Here is a 20,463-nt window from a genome sequence, read left to right on the forward strand (position 1 = left end):
AACCCTTTTTTTCTATGAATGTGGGTTGAAAAAAGACTCAAATCAACTTTAACTCAGTTTAATAATGTCAAATTGGATATATGCCACACTTTCTTTAAATTGCATATCATGATATATTTGAAATGTTCAAAACACACAATAAGGTCTCTGAACTGTAACATTGAAGAATAGTAAACATCTAAAACATACTGTTGGAAAAATCCTTTAGTGGCTTTGTGGTTTAACACAGCTGTACTTTTGTGAGCACATAAGAAAATGTCACATCAACAGTAAACAGATTAAAAACAATACCGTTACAAGCCATTTTTATGCAACAAAGATGCACAAACACTGTAAACTTTTTTTTTTTTTTTAAAAAGCTTTTTTTGACTATTTTATAATCAGAAAAATCGTTTAGAAATCATCCAAGGCAACTTGTTTTATGTCAGTGGAGTTAATGACAAAAGGTGAACCGTTTAAAGAGCTTCTTCTTTGACTAGGTAGTCTGGGATGGTGTGAAAAGCTGGCTCAGGGACTGTGAGAGGCATGCTGCTGGTTTCAGCTGCAGAGGCAGAAGCTTCACTGGCGGGTGGAGGAGAAGGGAGCGGATCTGTGTGAATAATGTTCAGCTCGGTGAGCTGTGAGGCGGGCTGCGTGGCGTTGCTGTGAGTCCGTAAGTGCTTGCGAAGGTAAGCGGCAAACAGGAAAGCCTTGCCGCAGTGGGGGCAGCTGTGAGGCTTGCTGGTGGAATGGATTTTCTGGTGTTTGCGCAGTCCAGATTTGTTGAGGAAGCCCTTGCCGCAGCTGTTGCAGACGTGTGGCCTCGGCTTTGGGTGCTGCTTCTCGTGCTCCTGCATGTCTGCCAGCTGTGCAAACTCTGCATGGCAGGTAGCACAGACGTGGGACCCCAGCGACACGATTTTTGTAACAGACAGAGAGGTGGAATCCACAGAGTGAAGGTTTTCATGAGTCTGAACTTCATCCCATGTGCCAAATGTTGCATCACAATGGTTGCAGGAGAACTGGGGGAGGGTGGTGGCGGTGGTGAAGTTTGATGTTGATGCAGCCTCTGCCTCCTGCTGCTGCTGCTGCTGCTCAGACTGCTCAGCGAGGTGGGTTCTTTCATGCTTACGCAGACTCGATGACACTACAAACGACTTCAGACACTCCTCACATTTGAAGGGCCTCTCTCCAGAGTGCACACGCCGGTGCTTGTTGAGACTCGAGCGCTCAGCAAATGACTTATCGCATTCTGTGCACGAGAAAGGCCGCAGGCCGGTGTGGACGAGCATGTGGCGCCGCAGATCCCAGGACGCGACAAAGGCTTTGTCACAGCTCTGGCATTTGTATGGCCGCTCTCCGGAGTGAACCCTCTCATGAACCGCCAAGTCAGCGGGCTGCCGAAAACGCTTGGAGCACTTATCGCAAGGGTACGGTTTGAAACCCGAGTGGGCGCGCTGGTGTCGACGGAAACTGGAGGGGTCGGAGAACATCTTGCCACACTGTGGACAGAGAAACGGCTTCTCACCTGAGTGAGTGCGGAGATGAGACTGGTAGGAGGACAGCTGGGTGAAGCCCTTGCCACACTGCTCACACTGATAAGGTTTATTCTGAGAGTGGATGCGCTGATGGCAGGCCAGAGAGGAGGAGCGGGAGAAGGCTTTGCCACAGTCTGAGCAGAGGAAGGGCTTTTCTCCAGTGTGCGAGCGCTCATGGTTTTTTAGGTCCTTCAGCTCTGTGTACGTCTTGCCGCATTCATCACAGGCATATGGCCGGTGGCCCTGATGGTTCCTTCTGTGTTTTCGGAACACCGAAGGATCAGCAAAGCTCTTGCCGCACTCGGCACAGAAATATGGCTTTTCTCCAGTGTGAGAGCGCTCGTGCACCTTCAGTTTGGACAAAGTGGGGTAGCTCTTGGAGCACTGGCGACACGAGTATGGGCGCTCTCCACTATGCTGCGTCATGTGGATCCTCAGACATATAGCCTGCATAAAGGCCTTGCCACACTCGGTGCATACGAAAGGTTTCTCTCCGGTATGCGAGCGGCTGTGGTTTCGCAGCTCTGTGGCTGTCTTGTAAGCCTTGTGGCAATCTGGGCACTGAAAGGGGCGCTGGGAGGAATGCGTACGCTCGTGCTTTGATAGCTGAGCCTTGCTGAGGAACGTTTTGGTGCACTCAGAACATGAGTGGGGCTGTTGTTGACGTTCCTTTGTGTGCGCTGAAGTCTTGTGGCTCTGCAGAGCTGACAGGCACTTGAAGGACTCACTGCACATGGAGCATTTAAAAAGGGGCTTGGCTTTGGGAGGTCTCCCTCTGCCACGTTTTTTTGCAGGCTGATCCTCCACCTCCTCCTCCTCCTCTTGCTGGTTCTCTTCATCTTGCACAGGAGTGTATTGTTCTGCAAGAGGTGGGCTGCCAGGCTGAGGAGAGCTCATCATTAATTCTGAAAGACATGAAAAATAATCTTCTAATAAAACATCTGCACCCAAAATAGAGGAAATGTTTTTTATTTATTTATTTAGTAGTGGCATGTGATCGACAAACAAAACTTGATGGTCTAAAGCCACAAATCTGTCAATGTTGATGTAATCACAAAATGGCTGGCATTAGGACCTTAGGGACAATAAGCCGCTATGATGCCAGGGGAGGTTCGCGATCGATGCACCGATGGAGATAACCTGCACGCATGACTGACTCAAAACCCGATCAGAAAAAAACAAAGATCACCAGATTAAATAGTAAAACGCATGGTTAGCTCGTATCTTTTGTGCTTGCGTTGCGTGCTACTCATTTTTACCAACTCAAAATGGCTGGCTTTAGGACCGCTGGTCGCTCGGCTCACTCGACACTAGTGCCATCATCCCCATCCTGACCCTCGGTATATACAGCATGGATAAAGGTAAAATATGCGTATTATCCCGTCTGTTATACAAAAAGAAGTCTTTCTTACCAGAATTTGGACATAAACAGTTGATCCTCAAAGCTGGTATGCTTTTACTGCGAGACACGATGATTGCTTTTGTTTGCTGACGGCTCTAGGACCATGATGACGACAGCAATCGACGAGGAAGTCAAGTGTGCAGCAACATAATGCGTAAACTGGGAAAACATTAAAAATAAAACTTTTTAAAAAGTTATTGAGCTGTAGTAAAGACTCTATATTGATATGATATTTAAAAAAATATTGTATATTAACTTGCTGTTAAATACTGTGACAGCGTTGCCAGCTATTTGACTTTGGTGTTAAAATCCGTACATTTTACATGTTTTTGTGCAATTACACATTTTTTTATTTAGAGGGATTAATTTTGTTTTGTTTTTTATGGGATTTTAAATATATGTTAGGGTTACATACGTTTTTTTAAACAGATAAATATTTTTAAAATGTCAATATTTAGAGAGGAAACATTTAGCTGTTGCACATTTCCTGTTTCCTAGCAACTGATGTTATGTAAAAAGGGACTCGAGGATGATAGAATGGGACAATTCAATAAAAGAGACTTTTCTTTTTATATTAGAAACACGGTTTGCTGATGGAAATACTAGCTTATACGCTTATGGCCTGGATTGATTCATACTGCTTCAGGTATTTAATTTTAACGTCTTGCGGCGTTCTCGCTTTCGAAACGACTTGTTTGTTTTTGATCATGCAATGTTCTCAGCTAGCTAGAAGAATGCTAGTTTGTCGCTCTTCATCGGGAGTCCATTGGTCTTTTTCAGTATTAATTAATAGATTTGTAACAGTTCTCTTATAACCCTTGTCTTTTACTGTTGTTATATCAGGGTAAATACGTATTCATTATATTTTTTATAGCAAATATGGTTGCTTTGTTTACATAGCTAGCTTAGTTAGCATGTTGCACAGAAGACCAGTATTTGGAGTGTATAAGTTACGAGCCGAGGTGTTTACTACCAAATTACATAATTATGACACAAGGAAAGTTTTTCGTGAACATTTACAGACGTTTTTAATTTATTTGTTTATTTATTTATTTTAATAAAAATGAAAATCGATGTAAAAAAAAAGGATAAAGAAGATGGCTCTTTAATCTTCTGGACAGTGTTGTTTGGCCAAAACAATTTTACAGTTTTCCAGACTTTTCCAGAGTCCATTAAGGACATTCTTGGCAAATCATCTACTAATTTTTGAGTGTGTACTGCATAAGAATAGTGTAGCTTGTCAAAAAGCTTAGACGATTGTAAGCTTGTGATTCTTTTTAAATCAGATAATTATCAATATATAGTAAACAATGCAAACTAGCTTAATGATTTTTAATAATTTTGTTAGAAATATATTTACTATTTGATCATCAGTATTTTATTTTCTTCTGATTTAAAGTTAAAGTCCCATTGATATTTGTTCTCCGGCGGTGAGCTGCTGACACAGCCGCACTTGGGAACCATTTTGTGGTTTAACCCCCAATCCAACCCCAAGTATCAAGCAGAGAGGCACTGTGTCCCATTTTTTTAGAGTCATTGGTATGACTTAACCTTGAATTTGAAAACGCAATCGTCCAGTCTCAGGGAGGACACTCCAGCACAAGGCCACGGAGCCAGTCAATTTGAGAATAACTGATAAAACTTTGCTTGATTTAGTAATACAATTCTGTTAATGTGCTTTTTTTCACTTTCTTCTAACTGGCCTTTTTTTTATTAACAGCTCCATTCATATGCTTTTACTGAGGACAAGTCTTAAGCTCAACTACTTAACAGAGTCACCGTTTGATTATGGCAGATCAGGATCTTGGCGGGGCATCTGGGTTTCCCTGCAAACAATGTGACATGTTCTGTCCCACCGTATCCAGTCTGCTGGAGCACATGGATGTGCATCATCGACAAGAGGATGAGCGCAAATATAAATGTGATGAATGCGGACGTTGTTACAGACATGCTGGCAGTCTGACTAATCACAGAAGGACTCATGAAGTGGGCCCTTTTCGGTGTCCCGTATGTGGAAAAGAAAACGCCAATGCTTCTGCTTTGAAGAGCCATCTCCGTGGCCACACTGCGTTTAAAAAATACTCCTGTGGTGAGTGTGGCAAAGGCTTTCGTGTAGCAACTCAACTTGCTACACACGAGAGAGTTCACCTGGCACAGAAAGTGAAAGAAGAATCTAGTTATGAGTTTAGAAATGATGCACCACATCAGGGCAGAGAACATTTTTCCAGTGTTGAGGTGAGCTTATGCGAAGACAAGACAGAAGAACTTAGTAACTCACAATTTGAGGCCTGCGATGAATCAGAAGAAAGACCGTTCAGGTGTGACATGTGTGGCAAATCATACATACATCAACGAAGTCTTAACAATCATAAAAAAAGTCACCAGTTGGGAAAGTTTGAATGCTCAGTTTGTTTTAAACTCTTTAATAACATGGCAGCTCTCTACAGCCATCAGAGAAGTCACAAAGCAAAAAGTGGGTCAGACTTCAGTTTGACAGACAGGTCTCACACAGGTACAGAACTTGACCAATTCTCACCTCAGAGCCAGAGGGCTCCAGAAAATTTTTGCCATTTGTGTCAGGTCCGCCTTTCAACGGAGGAGGCATTTCAGGAACATATCCAAATGCATAACTCTTCATCTTTATCATTCAGTATAGAAGACGCTCCGTCAGAGAATCACAATGTGTCATACGATGTTGGTGTCTCACCAGAGTCAAATCTTTACGGTTCCAATAATTGTATCCCTTCCATTTCATTAGATAATTCTCAAACTTTTGGAAAAACGGCATGTCATAGTAATGTGTTGACGGACTGCTCCATTGATCAAAAACCACATTTCAGTAGCTCTCAGGGAGAATCCTCAGTTGTTGACTCAAGTATTGACAGTTGCACACGCACACCAGCCCAAAATACCCGCAGTGTCCCTAAAGTTGCAGATACTTCAACTGCGGATTCAGATGAGCGTCCGTTCAAGTGTCATGTTTGCGGTAAATGCTATCGGCACTCGGGAAGCCTCATCAATCACAAAAGGTCTCATCAGGTGGGAGTTTTTCAGTGCTCCGTCTGCAAAAAGAATTATCCTCACCTGGCAGCCCTTAAAAGCCACCTTCGTCTCCACAAAACCCAGTCGACGTCATTCCGACACAGTGCAGAAGAAGACTGGTTGACCTCAAAACGCCAGATTGTGGATAATCAGCACAGCTCCTTCTCTTTCCAAACGGAGCAAGTTGGCGGGGCGAAGCCCGTCCTTGAGGAGCCAGGGATGGCCCACAGAGCACTGTACCAGGAGCAATTTGATCAGGACTCCTCCCCGGACATAATGACGCATCTACCTCAGAATGAAAATGTGACGCAGAGACACATGTGTACAGACTGTGGGGGGACATTCACCGATATTGCACAGATCAAATCCCACAGTTGTCCTTTCTTGCTGCACCAGCCTGAGACAGCAAATGCCGAATACATCAGCGGTTTCAACTTTCTTGTCGGTAACGGTCACAGGGCTGTTGGAAACCCAGAGGACAGCGTAGAGTTCCACAACCTGAACGGTAGACACAGTCAGAGTTTCTTTAAAGAGACTTTCCATGAAAATATGAGCGGCACTCAGTTAAGTAATGGAGTAGGAAACAATAACCCTGTTGAGGAAGACGACAGCGATCTTTATCAGTGCTCTATATGTGGCAACAACTACTCAAGCATGAGAGCACTCAGGTGCCATCTCCGAGGGCACACCCAGTCCAGTGACACCCCTGCAAGCTCAGGACCCTCTCCCATGTCCTCTCGTGAAGATGTGAAAGAAGAAAATGAAGGAGAGATGATGATCTGCAGTACGTGCGGTGAAAGTTTTGCCAACAGGGTCGACTTGATTAACCATCAGATTCTGCACAACAAAGACCAGGAAGAGGTTTTGGACCAATCACAGAGTGAGGCTTCAGAAAGCAAAGAGGATCAGCCAATCATCTGTGGCACCTGTGGCATCTCCTGCACTAGTTACAATCACCTCGACAACCATGGCTGTACAGCCGAGAGGGGGGATGAATTGGTGGAGTGTAAACAGGAAGCAGATAATGTTTTCAAACAGGAGGAAACGAGTCCCAGAAGGGAACCCGATGATGCAGAGGATCGTCAGTACAAGTGTGAGCAGTGTGGACGCTCATACAGGCACGCCGGCTCTCTCCTCAACCATAAAAAGTCCCACAAAACCGGCTTGTTCAGATGTCAAATCTGTCAGAAACGTTTCTACAACCTGCTGGCTCTTAAAAATCATCAGAGGTCCCACTTTGATATTAAAAGGTTAGTTCTGCCCTTTTCTAACACAACAAAAGCAAAGTAAAAATGTAGGTTTTGTCTGAATTCCTTCACTACTTAGCGCACTATGTAGCCATTTTATAGAAATGCAGTGCCCTAGAAATTTTCCAGAAGTCTGCAAAAAAAACAGTGTGCATTGATGGTCACTAGATTGGCAAATATAGACCACAATGCATTGCGTTTGAAAGATTTACATTTGAAAAATTTTTATTTTAATTTCGTTCTTATAAATTATCCAAGTTTTCATCACCAGAACATAGTAGATTCATAAAAGAGTCCGAATTGCTTTTAAAATCCAGGGTACTAGATAGTTTTTTAGTAATGACGGAGTAGGGAGGGAATTCAGACAGCCTTAGATTTTTTTGGGGGGAAAACAGACTGTTTTGCAAAATAAGAAGTTGCTTCTGGAACCAACACTTTTGTTTGTTATTTTATATAAAAATTCATTTCCTTCTCTGCGTCCACAGGTACACCTGTCACGAGTGCGGGAAAGCCTTCAAAATTCAGAAGCAGCTGTTGATCCACCTGAGGAGGCACAAACGGAACCAAGCCAAAATGCAGGAACTCGGCAATCAGATCCAGGCCCTCATGCAAATGAACGGGTCCAGATCAGATGGAAAACTGTCATTGTTACCTGCAAATGCCAACCATGCATCTGCCTCTGCTCAGCACCCCGCGCAAGAGCCTGAAGGGAAAAGAGCAGAAACGGAGGCGGAGAGCTCTGTTACATCAAAGGACGCCAGCGATCAGCGACCTTTTGCATGTGACCAATGTGGGCGCACTTATCGCCATGCAGGAAGCTTGGTAAACCACAAAAACTCTCACAAAACAGGTGAATATTACTGTTCCATTTGCAACAACACCTACTCTAATCAACTGGCGATGAAGAACCACCTGCGGACCCACTTTTTGTACAAACGACACACCTGCCAAAACTGTGGTAAAGGCTTCCGAGGAAAGAAACAACTCCTTGCTCACGTCTGCTCCGATCTCAGAAAGGATGGAGCTGCAGGCAGGAGGGTCCTGAAATCCAGGCTTATTAAATGTAAGGACTGTAAACAAACCTTTCTCTCTGTTGACCAACTGTCATCCCACACATGCAATGGACACCCAGACAGCGGGGAATCCCAGCCAGAGTCCAACCCCATCAAGGAAGAAAGGCCGTTTAGATGCAACATTTGTGGCCGCAGCTACCGCCATGCTGGCTCGCTGTTGAACCACAAAAACACCCACAAGACGGGCCACTTCAGCTGCACCTTCTGCTCCAAGCCCTTCACCAACCCCATGGCTTTGCGCAACCACACACGCATCCACACGCAGAAGAAAAAGTTTGTGTGCCTCACGTGCGGCAAGGCCTTCCGCCTGGCCAGCATCCTTCACAACCACCAGAGGATTCACAACCGGGTGCTGAGTCACTTCAGCTGCCCTTCGTGTGGGAGGAGCTTCCAGAGCAGATCCAGCCTGAGGAGGCACCACTGCCGCAGAGGTCAGGGGAGGAGCGTGCTCCCCGGAGTCCAGCGCTCGGACAGAGGAAGCAAATGCTTCACGTGAGTCAGTGTCTTATTGTGAAAACTGAAAGAATGACTTCCTGTTCCTCCTCATGTGGGTAGAAATGTGTTCATGTGGAGGTCAGAGATGTGGAGGAGTCAGAACTAAGTCAGGGATAACTAGAATTTTAATAAAGTTCTTCTATTTCAGTTGAGTTTGGGGAAAAACACAAAGGTGTATAGATTTAAACTTTTAATTATTAGAACAAATAAATAAAGTTAAAAAGCAACTCCCTATTTCAGACTGTTGTGCCTCAATGAAGTCACTATAATATAAAAAAACACTTTTTTTAATTTAAATCTTCTAAGTCAAGACGGAACTATTGTTGACTTAAAGTAGTTACATCTATGTTTTTCTGCACCAGAGCATAGAATTTTCTTAATTTTAATTTAATATTTTCATTGCTCTGCAAGAAATTTATATTTTGTTTTGGTATTTAGAAAAAGACTAAATAAACTTATCACACGGAAAATTATCTATTCTTTTGGAACTAAGATAGTTTGTAAAGTAAATAAGTACGTTACTTCATCTTTGTTACTTGATAAATACTCTGCATTTGGAATGAAAAAAGTATTAATTACTTTACAAGTAGACATTAGGAAGTGGATTGTGGCAACTATGTAAAAAAAATAAAAGTTTGCTTCTTTCCACTCCCTTTCAAGCAAGTAATCAAACGGTTGGAAAATTTCTATTTATTTGATTTTTTTTTTTTTATTTGAATCAGTGTGTTGTGTGTGTACTATATGTATAAGTTCAAATGTGTCTATTTATGATGATGAGTCATTATAATATTGAGAAGCTGGCATCATTTTCTTTTATTTTCTAAACTATTGATTTAACTAAAATCTCCAGTAGCTTTGATACATGGATGTTTTTTTATTGTTTTTTTACTTTATTTTTATTGCTGAAATTGCTTTCTCTTTTTTTTTCAGGCAAAAGCTTTAAACTCAATTAAAATGAATTAATATAAAAGTATATTAAACTTTTGTCCTACTTTACTGAAATCATTTTATTTATAATTTAATTTACTAAAAACAAAAAAAGTAGACTTTTTTTCTTTTTTAAATTTTTAGTGAATCAGACGTCCGATTATTTTCTGCTGTTTTGACGGAGGGGGATTACTTCAAATCTCATAAAAGTCTTTGAAATTTAAATTCCTGTAAGTTCAGTTTTCTGAGAACAAAGAATATTATTTTTTTTTATTAAGTGAAGTTAGGTTGATTGCTGTGTATGACTGTAAAAATTAATGCCATCACGTTCCTGTGGCAGGTGTGACTTGTGTGGGCGGTCCTACCGACACGCCGGCTCTCTCCTCAACCATAAGAAGTCCCACTCTGAAAACCTCCACCACTGCGCCTTGTGCCTCCAGACGTTTCCCGACTCTCTCACGCTGCAGATACACTCCCAAATGAGACGCCACTGTTGCCCAGAGTGTGGTAAGACCTTCTGTCTGATCACGCACCTGCAGAGCCACATGGAGGTGCACTCCAAAGAGCAGGCTGTGGTCTGCGGCCTCTGCCAGCAGAGCTTTCCGGACGCCAGCAGCTACCAGCAGCACCAGAGCACTCACCACATGGCCCAGAGCTCATATCCTCAAGGCACGGAGATACCTGTAGAGAGCAGCCTTTCCTGGGATTCTGTTATTCCTGAGTCTTTGGGAGCGGGCGACACACAAAAACAAGGTCCACCAACATTTTCCCAGCCTCCAAGAGACATTTCTGATTCCCAAGTGAGCACTGAAGGCTCTGCCTCACAGGAGAAGAGCCACGTCTGCGAGCACTGCGGGCGCACCTACCGCCACGCCGGCTCCCTCCTCAACCACAAGAACAGCCACAAGACCGGCGCCTTCTTCTGCTCAGTCTGCCACAAAGAGTTCACTAACCTGATGGCCCTCAAAAACCACCGGCGCATCCACACGGAGCCAAAACGCTACCAGTGCCTAGAGTGTGGGAAGGCCTTCCGGGTGTCCACGCAGCTCATATGTCACCGCAGGATCCACACCAAGGAGAAGCCCTTCACCTGCCAGCTGTGCAGCAAGAACTTCTCCAGCAAATCCAACCTGCGCCACCATCAGAAGATGCACCAGAGCTCCACCCAGACCTACAACACCTCCTTTAGCATGGACTCATTCATGGACCTGGACATGGGCTCTTTCCTATGAAAGGACAGCAAAGCCTGTAACCTTCTTTTTCTGTGCGTTCCTCTATTCATAGTGTTTTGCGTTCTGAGGGTTCTCCAGCCCTCCTTTAGTGAGGAGTGTTTTTTTTATTAATACCCATAAAACAGGACTTTTTCCTCATAAAGTTAACAAGGATGGTAAACATAGTTTAAAACTGCACTGTTTTCACTCCTGTTTAGTGTTCAGTGCCTCTGTAAATTCCTTAAAAAAAAACTACAAATTTATAAAGAAATCTGCAGATGTTCCTTTTCCTTTAAGGCAAAACTGTCTGTCAATGATTTCAAGGGTCAAAGCAAATGACACAAATATTTAAGAAGTAACTGTACTGCTAAAAATGAATCTTCCTGTTCCACCGCAAAGCAACATGGATATATATTTAAGGATATTTATTCCAATTTTGTGCACAACGTTCAAATATTTTTTAAAGAGTTTTGTAAAGTCTACGTAGCGTTTAAGGACCTTGTGGACGGTAGTCTGTCAGTCAAAACGGGTGGTATGAATGAGCCACAGTCAGGGCTGAACATGAACACGACTGATGTGTCGCTGATCCGTTTCTGACGTTATGGTTTAAAGTTTTTAATATTTGCAGGCATGACGGTGAGAGCAGGTCTTAATAAAAAAAAGTTCATTTTCCAATAAAATCTGTTCTGTGAAAGAGCCAGTGCCAAAACTCAACAGTAGCAGTTTGATACAAGGAAATCTCAGCTACAACAGTGGCTTTTTTTTCTTTCTTATATTTAAAGCATTTTCTATCTTTTTTTTTTTTTTTTTGTCTTTTCTGAAACAAGTGACTTTAAAATTCTTGAGAACATGTTAGTAAATTATACATTTTGTGCTTTGTGAATCAAATTTCATCCTAGTTTGGCGCTGGTTTTAACACAAAATACCTCAGAATTCCTGCACACCCAACAGCTGCTATCTACTTTCTTTGTACACAAGCTCACAGTCCAAAAGCCAGGTTTTATTTTGAAAGTTTTATGTTTTTGGCTGTTTTTAATGCATTATACACTAGTTGTCATTTTGTAGCAGTTTGAATGGACTCAAATTAACTTTCCCATGTGCCATAACTGTAATTAAAGTCCTGCTTAAACTAAAAATCTGAATTTTATGAATTCCTTAACCTTTTTAAATGCCATAGCAGCATGTAGGACGGAGGAAAAGCCGAGTTGTTATTTCTTCTTCTTGTGCCATCTTTTTGTTATGTTACTTAGCACTTATATGTTCTGTACATTTCAAATGACAATATTGGATGCATCTTTGTACATTTATGGTCAGACTCTCAAAAGCAGGAGGAAACTGCTGGCTTCTCTTTTGTGTAATAAAAATTAACTTAAGTTGTGTTTTATTACACTGTTTATTGAAAAATGCCTGTCTAGTATTAAATATTTCTAGAGCAGTTTTGACATTGAAAGGGATAGATATAGCCTATTAGAGCAAAGAATCTACACATTATTTAAATTATGAGAACCAGTAAAAGACAAAGACGAAAAAAAGTGCCAAATCTGAAAAAACTCTTCATATTTTTCTAATCATTCACACTTGCAGGATTCATGAAAGTTATTTTTATTGTGAAAATACATTTGCTACACAAAGCAGTTTATAAAGTGAGTAAAGAAAAGCCAGTGCATGTACTGGAAGGAAAGAAAAAGAAAAAAAAGGTATTTCTTAGTCATTTTTGAAGGCTGGTCTGCTGGAAGTTTCTCAAAGTCCCTTTGTCTTTGTCCCCTCACACCTGATGCAGTACATCACTGCAAGTATTTTTTTTAAATAAATAACATAAACATAAAAAGAAACTATGAAAGAAATTGCTTTAATGTTGGCGCCAGAGGACAAACACAGAGCAGACAGATCCTAAAAGATGACCTGAAACATTGTCGGGGGCGTTAGAAAACAAGATTTCAAGAAGTTTTTGCTGCATCACAAAGGAAAGTAGAAAGAAAATGAAAAAAAGAATAATTGCTATACACTATTAAGCACTTCACAATGAAAAGTGCGTCTGTTTTTTTGCTTTGAGAAAAGTTTAGCGGTCAAAGATTGTGTGCACTGCAAGATGAGTGTCCAATGAAAACACTGCAGGTATTTTTCTTCACTACAGTACATTCCTCGCAGCATTCCCACATGTTAGCAGTTTGGGAACTTATAGTGTTTCATGCATGGAGATCTTACGATCGCTGTGACAGCGATGCAGATCCTGGAATTGTGTTACAAGTCCATGAAAAAAAAACGTAGTCACACAAGAACAGAGATGGCAATAATGCATTGACCTGAAACTCAGGAGTGCACAGATTCAGGAGGGATAGTAGCAGTGCATGAGTGCAGTTTGTTTTCTCGGTCAACAGCTTCGTCACGGGCTGCTGAAAGAACAGGTACACGGACATAATGGTAGGAAAGAAGTGTAAAAAAAAAAACAGTTCACCTAATGGTAGCTACATTCAAACGGCCCTGATGTGCCGCAGTATGTGTTCCTCACGCTGTTGGGGTACATGGCCAGCAAAGAGTCTTACCCCACTGGACTGCACGGGAGCCACATCCGTGTTACATTCTATGCTGCAGAACCCTAATCACCTGCATGGACTGTTTGTGAATCTCAACCCACAAAGATCCGGCACATCCAAATCTCAGTTAGAAGGATAAGTAAAAGGAACACAAATCTAAGATGAGACCACTATTACGGTAGGAAGGTGTTACTGTTCCATCAAAGATAGGAATGTTGCTCTTAGTAAGTCCCGTCCTCACCACAGAACTTCGACTGAGCTTGAGAACTGAGCACATCTTTATATCTAACAGTCTAATAAATAAAAATGGTCCGATTCCGGTCAAGGCACACCCTGCAGTCAGGCTATGATTGTGGTCCAGAGGTTCCTCCGCCTGGTGTCTTTCATCCGTTTCCAGAAGAAGATGAGGCTGTGGAGTAACAAGGACAGTAAACTTTCAGCAACACATTTGAAAATCTTTTTTTTTTTTTTACTAACCCTGTAATTCTTTGGAATCAGGATGTTTTTTTAAATCGTTTGATGTTATCCACAATAAATATTTCGGATTATCATTTTTAACGAGATATAGATAGCATGAATTATGATATGTTGGGTCACTTTTGGTCAACCTTTGCCACATCAATGTTGATTTAGGATGCAAAAATATTGACACAAGTGTTTGGGGGAAAAAACACCTTATGCACCCAATTTCTCATGTTTGATCCACACCTTTTTACACGAGCAGGAAAAAGTCCTACTGCCCCTAGTGGAAGGATGATGCACTACAAGGCAGAAAACATTGAGTTCTATCTAATAGGATTTTAAGGAACGTTTTATCCATGCTAATAAGATAGGGGTCGCAGGAATGTGTGTATCAAATAAAAATGATGCAGGGTAAAGATTTTAAAAGATAAGTGTTGGACAAAAAGACCTGTTGGATAAAAGGCAGAAATACTTACTCAGCTGTTTAAGCTTGATAAAGAGGCCCTGCAGTCTCTTCAATGGGTTCTGCAATAAACCAAGAAAGGAAGTGATGTGCATGTGCCTTCAAAAACCATAACGCATTGCTGCATTCTCAAACAAAAACCCTCAAACCATTCAGTTATTTGCACCTGTTCTCTTTGTGGTTGGTATAAAAAAGGGTTATGTGAAACAAGAGTCGATTTCTTTCACCATAGTTGAACCCATTCATTCCTGGTGGTTTAACAGGCGTTTACCCAGAACTCCACTCCACAGAGGGCAGATTTCCCCTCCTCCTTTTCTCGGTTGATTCAACCAGAGTAAATTCTTAGGAACCACATAGCAAAGTGACACCTTTTTTTATTTTTTTTTATTATTTCCTTTGGGCTCCCTTAGCTTCCATCTGGGCCATGACTCTTACCACGTAGAGGCTGTTTGTGTGACTTGCGCCGAAGCACCATGACCCCGATGATCAGCGCAGCCCCAACCAGAACCGCAGCCAGCACTGAGAAACTGGTGATGGCCGCTAGTCTCCACACATCAGAAGTCTCCTCAACTGATTTACCTGTTAGGCAAAGAGAGGAACCAACGGGTTTATGCGCTGCAACTGAAACAGGGTTCAGTTGGTGCCACCTGGAATTAGCTGAACCACCAAAAAAAAACAAAGAAACACTTAGCAGCAGAGTCTCACATGTGTTGCATGATGGGGTCTTTGGGTACTGCCTGCACGACGCACAGGGCACGCAAACTTCCAGATCAGAGTTCCAAAATTCCGAGTTGCGGCACAGACCTGAGCACAAAAAATAGGCATCAGATGTAACAGCTGGTTAATGGCACACAATGAAAGCCAAACAAAAACTAAGAACAGAACAAACCAACTATTGATAAAGAACTGCAAATGGATGGATCGAGTCTTTCATATCACTTTTGTGATTTTGTGTCTATTTATTTGTTATCTGGTACATTTTCTGTTTTTTTTATTAAACTTTTCACATTCATAAGTCATACAAAGTTACATGTTGCAATACTTTTCAATAACAGATATTTTTGCATACATCACAACCCAAATCCATCTCTGTGTTGACATGAAACCTAAGAAACCTTGAAAAATGTGACTTGCACAGGATGTGTATAGCCAAGCTTCACGTGACCCGACACTGACACCAGGTTAAACTCCTTTTCTGTGAAATGAAAGCTGGAAACTCCTGCAAGTGGATGAAACTAAGAATTAGGCAGTGCCTTTGTGAGGTGACGGGCCCTCTGAGATCTGCAGGATGTGTTATTACAGACCTCTTCCTCCGAATTGTTTTTGCGGCTGTGTACACGCACATCTTCCAGCCAATAAACCAGTATGTCTGTCAGAAAGGCAGAAAATGGCTAAACCCACAAAAGAAAAAGCAGCCAAGTAAGATATGTTGATGAAGAAAGAAAACATGCATTAAAATAATGAGCTTGCTGGAGGGCTTTTAGTGCTTTTTATGTTTAAATGTACCAATAAATAAAAGTATTGTTTTAAATGTTGAAAAAAAAACATGTTCAAGTGGGACTCAATACAGTAACTTACTCCCATGAATGACAGCTTTTATAGGCATTGTAACAAGGAAACAAGTGATATTTGATAGATATATGATAACAAAACTTCTTCCTCCTCAGTGCCAAACATTAATTTGCATCAACAAGCCATTTCCCATCTGCTGTGATAACAACAAAACTCCCTGAGGATCATTTCATGCTATAACAGGAGATTTTAATCATTACAAAAACCGAAACTACCAGGGAGGTGAGTCTGACGCAAACCAAGAGAACTGAATGAGTGTGAGGGAAAATGCAGCTGCTTGAATGACAACAAAATTACGCCGCCGACATCGCCCGGGAGGGGAGCCTGAATATTGTCTGCCAGAGGCTGTCAGAAACCTAAACCGAAACAGAAGACAGTAAGAGACAGAAGACAGAAAACTAGTGGAGCACTGGCTGCCTGCACATGTGACTTCAAGGATGGAGGTAAAAAGTTCCTCATGGTCATTAAATAAACAGGATAGGAAAACCTAAAACAAAAAACATTTAAGAGTTTTAATCTATTTATAAATTATAAATTTACAGACTTAGTTTTGTTGCTTTTTATATTTATTTTAATTCCTTTATTAAAAAAAAAAGAAAAAAGCATAATGGAGGTGGGAATATATATGTTATAAGCATCTTCCCACTCCTTTTCAAGCAATTAATCTAACTGTTTTGACCATGTATGTCATGGTGTCACTATAATGGCATCATGTGCATGTATATGTGGATGTTTATATGAATAAGTGTATCTTTTAGTTTTAGTTTGATATATTTAAGTATAGATGTATATCTTTTTTGTTAGTATTTTTTTAATGCTTGAAATAAATCAATTACAATTTTCCATAACTGGGTTTTTAAATGATTCAATATCTAACTTGTAAATTCTATTCATCTGTGTTTAAAGCAATGTCTTGCAAAAACAAAACTGCTTTTCTCTTGGTTTTATTGCAACAATGGTTCATTTTACAACAAAACTTCCATTTGTTTAGTTGTAATCACTAATTATGTGAACATTGTTTTAATGCCCAGATTTGACAAATACAGTGATATTTATTCCCATTGCGTTGAATTGGAAATGTAATTGAATAGTGAATCAACTTAGAAACAATTTAGTAATATTAGCCAGCCTCATTTGCCAGTGTGCTTTTTTGGAGATTAGTGAAACATTTTTGATCTGATTTGATAGAATCTCATGCTGCACCAGACACATGCAACCAAATCATAAACAAAAACGTTAAAAAGTCTCACTTTCTGACCTCTAAAGCAGTTATAACGCTGTATTTGGCTGGAAAATTTAGCAACCCAGCGCAATCAAGTCACAACAATGTCACTGGGATTTCCTCAGCTGCTTCTTATGACACTTCTTTTGCATTTTTGCTCATGCAAAAGTCAAACACATGTAAAACCAACCAAACCAACAAGAAACGTGAGCAAGTTTGATTCTCAAGAGGAACTTTGGGTCACTTGGGAATTGGGCTTGTGTCATCTCAACACACCAGACTTTGGATTTCCTTCTTAATAATTTACATCAAGCTTCTCAACCTTATCTTCTGTATTTGCCTTGTTCTTAAAGCAGCAAATAGAGGAAACCGTAAAAAGAAGAAAAATTGGAATCTTTACTTTTTGAAGAAATTAAGTCAAAAAGATCAAAAATAAGTTTTGAATCTCCATATTTCTAATTCACTAATGACAACTGAGCCCTACTTGGGAAATGTTTTCCACATTTACTGGACTTGTCCTGTTCCCACTTCGAAGGAATGTGAACTTCAAGTCCAGAACCGTGTGTGAGTAAGCACCGTGTGATCTCCTCTGTGTGGCTCATTGTTAAACCATGCGGCTGCAGCCAAAAGCCACCTGCTCATCAAGTCATGTTGGAGGCATTTTGACCTCCAGCTCTCTTGTCTTCATTCCAGCCACATGTTGAAAAGTCCTCAGAGACTCCTCGTCCTGCACAGCCACAGCCGACCTGCTCTGACTCCATTTACAGCCGCGGTCTCAGTGAAAATGTGTCACAGTTATTGTAAGCGGTTCTCCTGATGATATCAGCCCCACAAAGTCCAGATCCAGCTCTGGGGGTTTGAAAAGCAACAAGGGGAAAGTGAACTGTGACTTGTCCTTGAACCCAGATTTTCTCCCATCAACCAATCTAAAACTGCTGATGTAAGTTCACTGGATTTCTGAGTTTAACTAAGATGAGCAGCAGCTGGAATTACTGAGCTATTCCATCTATTCACAAAGAGATTTGTGGTTGGTTATGTAAAGCCCCTTTGAATTCTTGTAGACTGGGTGTTTTGGGGGTGTGGGGGTGCTGTTTCATCCTGCTCTGGTGGGTGTAACAACAGCTGATGTCCAGATGTAGAAATAAATCACCCAAAAATGATTTAGAAAGAAAAACGGTATGATTTGTAAGGGGAAAATGGATTAAACCATATAAGTTCCAATCATCAGATAAGTTGGGAGAGTGGTGGTCTTCTCTGGGATAACATCCAAACTTCTGATGAGCGTGGAAACCGCTCCTTTGAATCTTTAGAGTGGGTTGTTTTTGTGGAAAATGGACACAGACTGCGCAGACTTTCCATCTTTTTCAATGAGGGGCACGGGTGGATGGAGTGAAATAAGGCGATCGGAATGCGGAACCGGTGAGAAATGCAGCTGGTAAAGGAAGCGGCTCTGCTCTCAGACCCGCTATCTCTGGCTCCATGAGAGGCTGATCCACAGAAAACAATGCGCCGATTGTTTGAGTCAGGATGAGAAAAGTGCCATACGCGCTTAAACTCATCATCCAGAGTTTAGAGGAAAAAGTCGAGAAACAAATGAAAAAACTTACTTTTTTGTGCGCTGACGCAGTGGAGACTGGCCACAGCCGCTAGAATAAATCCGCACAATGTGCAAAGAGCGGTGGAAGCCATGAGGCGTGCTGGAGGGAAGCTGTTCGCAGTCGGCAACACAATTCCCGAAAGTTCATCTGATTAACAATCCGTGCTGGTTTTCAGCATGGAAAAGCGAGCATCAGAGTGAGTCATACGTAGGACTTCGCCTTGTTTTAACAGCGCACACACCCACGCCGAACAGTTCAACTCCTATGAGTCATTTCCTATGTACTGTAGTGCCTCGGCTCTCAGTGCGCACAGGAAACTCCGCTGTCGCAGCGTGTGGCTGCGTTTGTTTCAACTCAAGTGAAAGTTTCAATCACACCATCTCAGGTATGAAAGTTTCGCTTCATAAATCTCATATTTTATAAACAAATCCAGGCTTTTTTGTGTGTGTGTGTGTGTGTGTGTGTTTGTTTCTGTCTCCTCCTCTCGTTTCTCACAGCGTCTCCCTTGTTTTCACCACGCCTGACGACGTAATTGCGCGCCGTCTGCCAAGTAACACAACCTCTCTGGCAGGAGTCTACCCTGCACAAAGAAAAGAGGAACAGAAACTCAGCTACAAACAAGTGACTCCCTCCAGTAAAATTATATCCTCTAAATTGCCTTTGGGAGTGCGTGCCAAAAGCGCAAAGTTTGTGCGTAAACACTGGAGTGGAGGCTGGATGGTGATGCCTGACATTTGACCCTGACAGAGTGATGTTATTAATGTCTGGGCTTGGGTGTAGCCTTCTGCTGCAGCACAAATATGCAATAACAAAAGCCAGTGGACGCACGCTTGCTGAGCAATCAGTCTGGCCCCATTCTCACCATCATCTTAATGAAGACCACCACTTACAGCTCAACCTGTGGCACACACATGGCACCCACTCATTAAATGCATGTGAAACAGCATTCACCTGGTTATTAGCCAACTTTTTTTTTTATATCACCACATGAAGGACAATTCCTGAGGAAGTCTCTCCTAACTGTTCCCACATGTCTTTTTTTCCTTCTCCTTTTTGCATATTTACTCTTCTCCTGGAACTTTTTCTGTCTGTTACATGGTGCGAAGCGCCTTTCCCACAAGCACTAACGTCAAACAGACGCCAGCATAACTTCCCGCGAAGGGCTCACATCATCAGATCAGGAGGAAAAAAGGACGCTCATTGGCGCAATTAGGTCAGAGGCATGTTAACACAGATGTTTTTGTACTCTGCTGTCACGGCTAACTTTTAAGGAAGGCGGTCTACAAGGACCTGGAGCTGCACAGCCCACTAAGGACACCCATATGAGCCGACTTTCCGCTGAAGTGATTTCATCAGTAATGAGGCACTATAAGCTGCAGATGTTGTGTTAAACTCTGCAATGGGAACCATAGCAACAGGATGAACACACACAGAGGATTGCCCAAGGTGATCCAAACACTCCTGTATGCGCTGACTGGATGCCAAACTAGCCTTAATGTCTCTCAGGTATTGTTAATCCTATAGCCCAAGCAAAGACGTAAGACTAACCTGGCTCTGATACTCCATATATTAGAAACACGTTTTCTTTAAGTCTGTTAGGCTTGGCTTTTTTATTTAATTTTTTTTTATTGAAAAGTTTTAAGTTACTTCTTGAAAAGGTTTTGAGGGATTTCTGACACCAGCAGAAGAGAACAGTTT

At 41.8% G+C, this 20,463-nt stretch overlaps 3 protein-coding genes across 4 annotated transcripts; 1 reads left to right on the top strand and 2 right to left on the bottom strand.

The window, feature by feature from the left end:
• Nucleotides 1-42: 42 nt before the first annotated feature.
• On the bottom strand, nucleotides 43-3,067 carry znf668 (zinc finger protein 668). The gene is made up of 2 exons (XM_004080534.5): nucleotides 2,930-3,067; nucleotides 43-2,422 (listed from the first exon to the last, which is right to left on the bottom strand). The coding sequence occupies exon 2, from the start codon at nucleotides 2,415-2,417 to the stop codon at nucleotides 456-458; it is 1,962 nt and encodes a 653-aa protein (XP_004080582.2). The 5' UTR covers nucleotides 2,418-2,422; nucleotides 2,930-3,067; the 3' UTR covers nucleotides 43-455.
• On the top strand, nucleotides 2,627-12,287 carry znf646 (zinc finger protein 646). 2 transcript variants are annotated; one of them, XM_023949104.2, is made up of 4 exons: nucleotides 2,627-2,878; nucleotides 4,640-7,211; nucleotides 7,694-8,773; nucleotides 10,044-12,287. In XM_023949104.2, the coding sequence occupies exons 2-4, from the start codon at nucleotides 4,708-4,710 to the stop codon at nucleotides 10,933-10,935; spliced, it is 4,476 nt and encodes a 1,491-aa protein (XP_023804872.1). In that variant the 5' UTR covers nucleotides 2,627-2,878; nucleotides 4,640-4,707; the 3' UTR covers nucleotides 10,936-12,287. The 2 variants fall into 2 exon arrangements, with proteins under 2 accessions (XP_023804872.1, XP_023804870.1); XM_023949102.2 differs by lacking the exon at nucleotides 2,627-2,878 and adding an exon at nucleotides 3,397-3,565.
• Nucleotides 12,288-12,500: 213 nt separating this feature from the next.
• Nucleotides 12,501-20,110, bottom strand: si:rp71-1c10.7 (tumor necrosis factor receptor superfamily member 12A). Its single transcript, XM_020712161.3, has 5 exons — nucleotides 18,775-20,110; nucleotides 15,079-15,177; nucleotides 14,809-14,952; nucleotides 14,387-14,435; nucleotides 12,501-13,857 (listed from the first exon to the last, which is right to left on the bottom strand). The coding sequence occupies exons 1-4, from the start codon at nucleotides 18,854-18,856 to the stop codon at nucleotides 14,395-14,397; spliced, it is 366 nt and encodes a 121-aa protein (XP_020567820.1). The 5' UTR covers nucleotides 18,857-20,110; the 3' UTR covers nucleotides 12,501-13,857; nucleotides 14,387-14,394.
• Nucleotides 20,111-20,463: the final 353 nt, after the last annotated feature.

This window comes from Oryzias latipes, chromosome 19 (assembly GCF_053564925.1).
Source record: "Oryzias latipes strain Hd-rR chromosome 19, Olatipes_Hd-rR_3.1".
Classification (NCBI taxonomy): Eukaryota; Metazoa; Chordata; class Actinopteri; order Beloniformes; family Adrianichthyidae; genus Oryzias; species Oryzias latipes.

Excerpts from the sequence above, each read along its gene's own strand:
- znf668 (XM_004080534.5), bottom strand. The coding sequence starts at position 2,417 with ATGATGAGCTCTCCTCAGCCTGGCAGCCCACCTCTTGCAGAACAATAC.
- znf646 (XM_023949104.2), top strand. The coding sequence starts at position 4,708 with ATGGCAGATCAGGATCTTGGCGGGGCATCTGGGTTTCCCTGCAAACAA. Across the intron at positions 7,212-7,693 it reads TCCCACTTTGATATTAAAAG|GTACACCTGTCACGAGTGCG; the intron begins GTTAGTTCTGCC and ends CTGCGTCCACAG. Across the intron at positions 8,774-10,043 it reads AGAGGAAGCAAATGCTTCAC|GTGTGACTTGTGTGGGCGGT; the intron begins GTGAGTCAGTGT and ends TTCCTGTGGCAG.
- si:rp71-1c10.7 (XM_020712161.3), bottom strand. The coding sequence starts at position 18,856 with ATGGCTTCCACCGCTCTTTGCACATTGTGCGGATTTATTCTAGCGGCT. Across the intron at positions 14,953-15,078 it reads GACCCCATCATGCAACACAT|GTAAATCAGTTGAGGAGACT; the intron begins GTGAGACTCTGC and ends TTTGCCTAACAG. Across the intron at positions 14,436-14,808 it reads ACACAAACAGCCTCTACGTG|AACCCATTGAAGAGACTGCA; the intron begins GTAAGAGTCATG and ends GGTTTATTGCAG.